General features: G+C 38.6%; 1 protein-coding gene across 1 annotated transcript; it reads right to left on the bottom strand.

Annotated features, from left to right (window-relative positions):
* On the bottom strand, positions 1-3,323 carry LOC106084564 (uncharacterized). The gene is made up of 5 exons (XM_013248317.2): positions 2,966-3,323; positions 2,759-2,903; positions 2,570-2,695; positions 2,350-2,499; positions 1-312 (listed from the first exon to the last, which is right to left on the bottom strand). Exons 1-5 carry the CDS (start codon positions 3,082-3,084, stop codon positions 145-147), a joined length of 708 nt encoding a protein of 235 aa, XP_013103771.2. The 5' UTR covers positions 3,085-3,323; the 3' UTR covers positions 1-144.

Below are 3,323 nucleotides of genomic sequence, written 5' to 3'. Positions count from 1 at the left end.
TTTATTTGTTTGTATGGCAATTTACCATACCCATTTAGAAAGGTTTTATTGCTAATTTTTAGAATGTTCAACATCATTAATTAGTTTCTCAAGTTTTATAAATGTGGAAATCTCTTCTTTTAAATCATCGCCTTTGCATGATCTTCACATGTTCTTGATAAGGCAGTTCCATACTTTTGGCACGAAGTAGAAAGACAATAGTAGGAGTATCGTAAAATCAATGTAGAGTATTAGAGAGGCTAGGATGTAATCGCCTGAACGCAGTTCGGCATATCGACCGCCATGGATAGTTTGGGTGTGATACAGAATGAACTAAAAGTAAAAATAAAAACATCTTTCATAGTAAAACAGGAAATGTGATCTTCTTTAAAAAATCTTCGAAAAAAATAATTAAAAAAATAAAAGCGTGCTAAGTTCGGCCGGGCCGAATCTTATATACCCCACACCATAGAACGCATTGGCCAAGTTCTTTGAATGACTTTTCAGATAGAAAAACACCACCTCTAAAATTTCAGGAAAACCGAATAATAATTAAGCCCTCCAGAGGCTCAAAAAGTCAAAATGGGAAGTCGGTTTATATGACAGCTATATCAGGTTATATACCGATTAGCACCATACTTGAAACAGTTGTTGGAAATCATACGAAAACGACGTATGCAAAATTTCAATCATATTGGAAAAGAATTGCGCCCTCTGGGACCCCAAGAAGTCTAATCGTGGGATCGGTTTATATGGCGGCTACATCAGGATATGGACTGATTTAGACCATACTTAACACAGTTGTTGGAAATTAATATAAAACACTTCTTGCAAAATTTCGGCCAAATCGAATAAAAATGTTGCCCTCTAGGAGCTCAAGAAATCAAGTCCCAAGATCGGTTTATATGGCAGCTATATCAGGTTATCAACCGATTTCAACCATACTTAGCACAGTTGTTGGAGGTCATAACGAAACACGTCATGCAAAATTTCATCCAAATCCGATAGGAATTTCGCCCTCTAGAGGCTCAAGAAGTCTAATCGGGAGATCGGTTTATATGGCGGCTATATCAGTTTATGGACTAAAAGAGCTGTTCAATGCTTCTGTTCAAGAAAGAAACTCTCAAAATTGTTCTCTCTCTCTCACGCACTAACCCGCCCTCTACTGGTGGCAAATAATTCTCGCGAACAACATCCAGTATGTTAGGTTAGATTGAGTACATTCAATTCAACACTATTGACACATGAATACTACAGATGTATTGAGAGTTTCACATTCACACATGGCACAGTGGTTGCTTCATCCCATAAGCCGATAAACATTGATGGCAAAGCAAAGCTAGACAAAATTTTTATTGTTTTCGCCACATATTTGCATGGGGAGGTAGTTTCCTCGACTAGCTCCTATAGGTGAATATGCTCGTTTCGATCCATAGAACCGACGGCCTAGGGAACGAGATGGCCATTGGCAATTTAAAGGCATCAATAACTCGCATTGTCATCTCGAGTATCATAGGCACTCGGTATTTAAACGGTGCTGTCTAGCCTCTCACTGAGACTCTTCAGTCGATACCGCTGATTAGTCGCGACTGCAATTGTATAGCGCATTCCACTGTCCGCAACCGATAGCACTTCACATGGCAAAACTTCATGCTCATAGTTATCAAAAAATGGCTTTAATAGACATAACTGCGCCATTTAGTGCAATATTTCATGGCCCAGCCTTTTGAAGTAGTTACGAGATTTTGATCGAGTGAGATGAATGTTATACATTTTTCTTTAACATAGACCGAACAGTGTTATTTTGAGGAAGAAAATATGGTCCATCCCGAAGTGGCGCAACTTGAGTGGATGATTTACTTTTCCTTATGATACCAGTAGCTATAATGACCTCTTTCTTGCTTCCTTTCAGTAATAGCCTCGTCTGCTCACGATCTGGATCCCCCCATAGGATTTTCGCCGTCCACAATGTTCCACAGCGTCCATTTCGCTGTTCCACAATGTTGCATTAAGGATTTTGTAATTAACACGGAATTCCTAACTTAAAATTTTCATTTTAGAGGTTACTTTATAGTTTTTAGAGCGCACAACAAGCCGATTACTGGCTTAGGTGAATGTGTATAGTGGTATGGGGCAGATTAATATCTGCACCCTCTTTTCAACCTAACCTAACCTACTTTTCCTTCCAGCTAGAGTGAAAAAAAATTTAAATATCCTAAAATTTATCTTTGGTCATTGAACGATCCTATCCCAATGGCTTTCAAACTTTTGTTGCATTTTTGGTACTGATTCTGTCAAAGAAGCCCACGACCAATCCTCTCAAGATGGCTTCAATGAATGTGAAATATTTTACAAAATCTGGGTACTTACAATGCACACGATGAACGTCACCAAACCGCTAAAGATGTGTAAGGAGAACTCCACATGGGCCAAAGCAAACAAAGTGACAAAATAAACTGCAGCAATAAAAAAGATGAAGGACAAAACAAATATAATGATCACGTCCAGGGTGAAATCATGCTAAAGAAAGAAAAAGAGATTTCGCAATAATTCTAATCAATGCTATGGGGAAATAAATAAAGATGCCCACAGGCAGGCAAGTGGCCAACAACATACAACACCCCATCACGACAGCTACAAAAGCAAAACAAATGAACAGCTCTTCCAAGGACATATGGACAATGGTTCGTGCCAGACCCAAAATGAATCCCTCAACCTGTGAAAAGTCAAAGAGTGCGATTACTACGACCATAGGCCAACGCAGTCAGTTCTCACTTACAACGATCATCGCCAGCAGCCAGCTGAGAGGAGTGACATATCGCACATTTTCCACAAACACAAATATGGTCAAGAGCAACAGAGCCATGGAGAAACAGGTCACCACCCACTCAGTGTGGACGAGAAAAAAGTTCGAGAGGACTCCGCTAAAAAAGATGAAATAAAGGCGTATAAAGATATTCCAATCGAACCCCCCGATTCTACTTACACCGTTATGAATGCGGCATATTCGGCCAAAGTTATTAGTCCGAATATAAAAAATATAAAATAAGTTTTAAAAATAAACAACTTTCTGTTGTTGCGATAACCGGGATTAGTTCTATCCATTCAAGTTGCTTTTAGCTCAAGCATACGCGATGACACCAAATGTGGTTCGAATTTATTTGTTTTTTTTTTCCTTTGTAAGGAGAATGTGTGACTAACAAATGTCAAAATAATAACTTCAACACATTTTTCGAATGTATTCTAGACGGGGTTGATGTCCAAAAAAGTGAGGTAGAGTTTAAAAATGTTTATCATTCACAGGAAATAAACCAATCTTCCAATAAAAGAAACTGGAAGATTGG

The sequence above is a fragment of the Stomoxys calcitrans genome, chromosome 5 (genome assembly GCF_963082655.1).
Source record: "Stomoxys calcitrans chromosome 5, idStoCalc2.1, whole genome shotgun sequence".
Lineage (NCBI taxonomy): Eukaryota > Metazoa > Arthropoda > Insecta > Diptera > Muscidae > Stomoxys > Stomoxys calcitrans.
The sequence above is the reverse complement of the archived record's forward strand: the minus strand, read 5'-3'. Positions and strand labels throughout refer to the sequence as shown.

Excerpts from the sequence above, each read along its gene's own strand:
- LOC106084564 (XM_013248317.2), bottom strand. The coding sequence starts at position 3,084 with ATGGATAGAACTAATCCCGGTTATCGCAACAACAGAAAGTTGTTTATT. Across the intron at positions 2,500-2,569 it reads TGTTGGCCACTTGCCTGCCT|CATGATTTCACCCTGGACGT; the intron begins GTGGGCATCTTT and ends TTCTTTCTTTAG. Across the intron at positions 313-2,349 it reads TGACGTTCATCGTGTGCATT|TTCATTCTGTATCACACCCA; the intron begins GTAAGTACCCAG and ends TTTTACTTTTAG.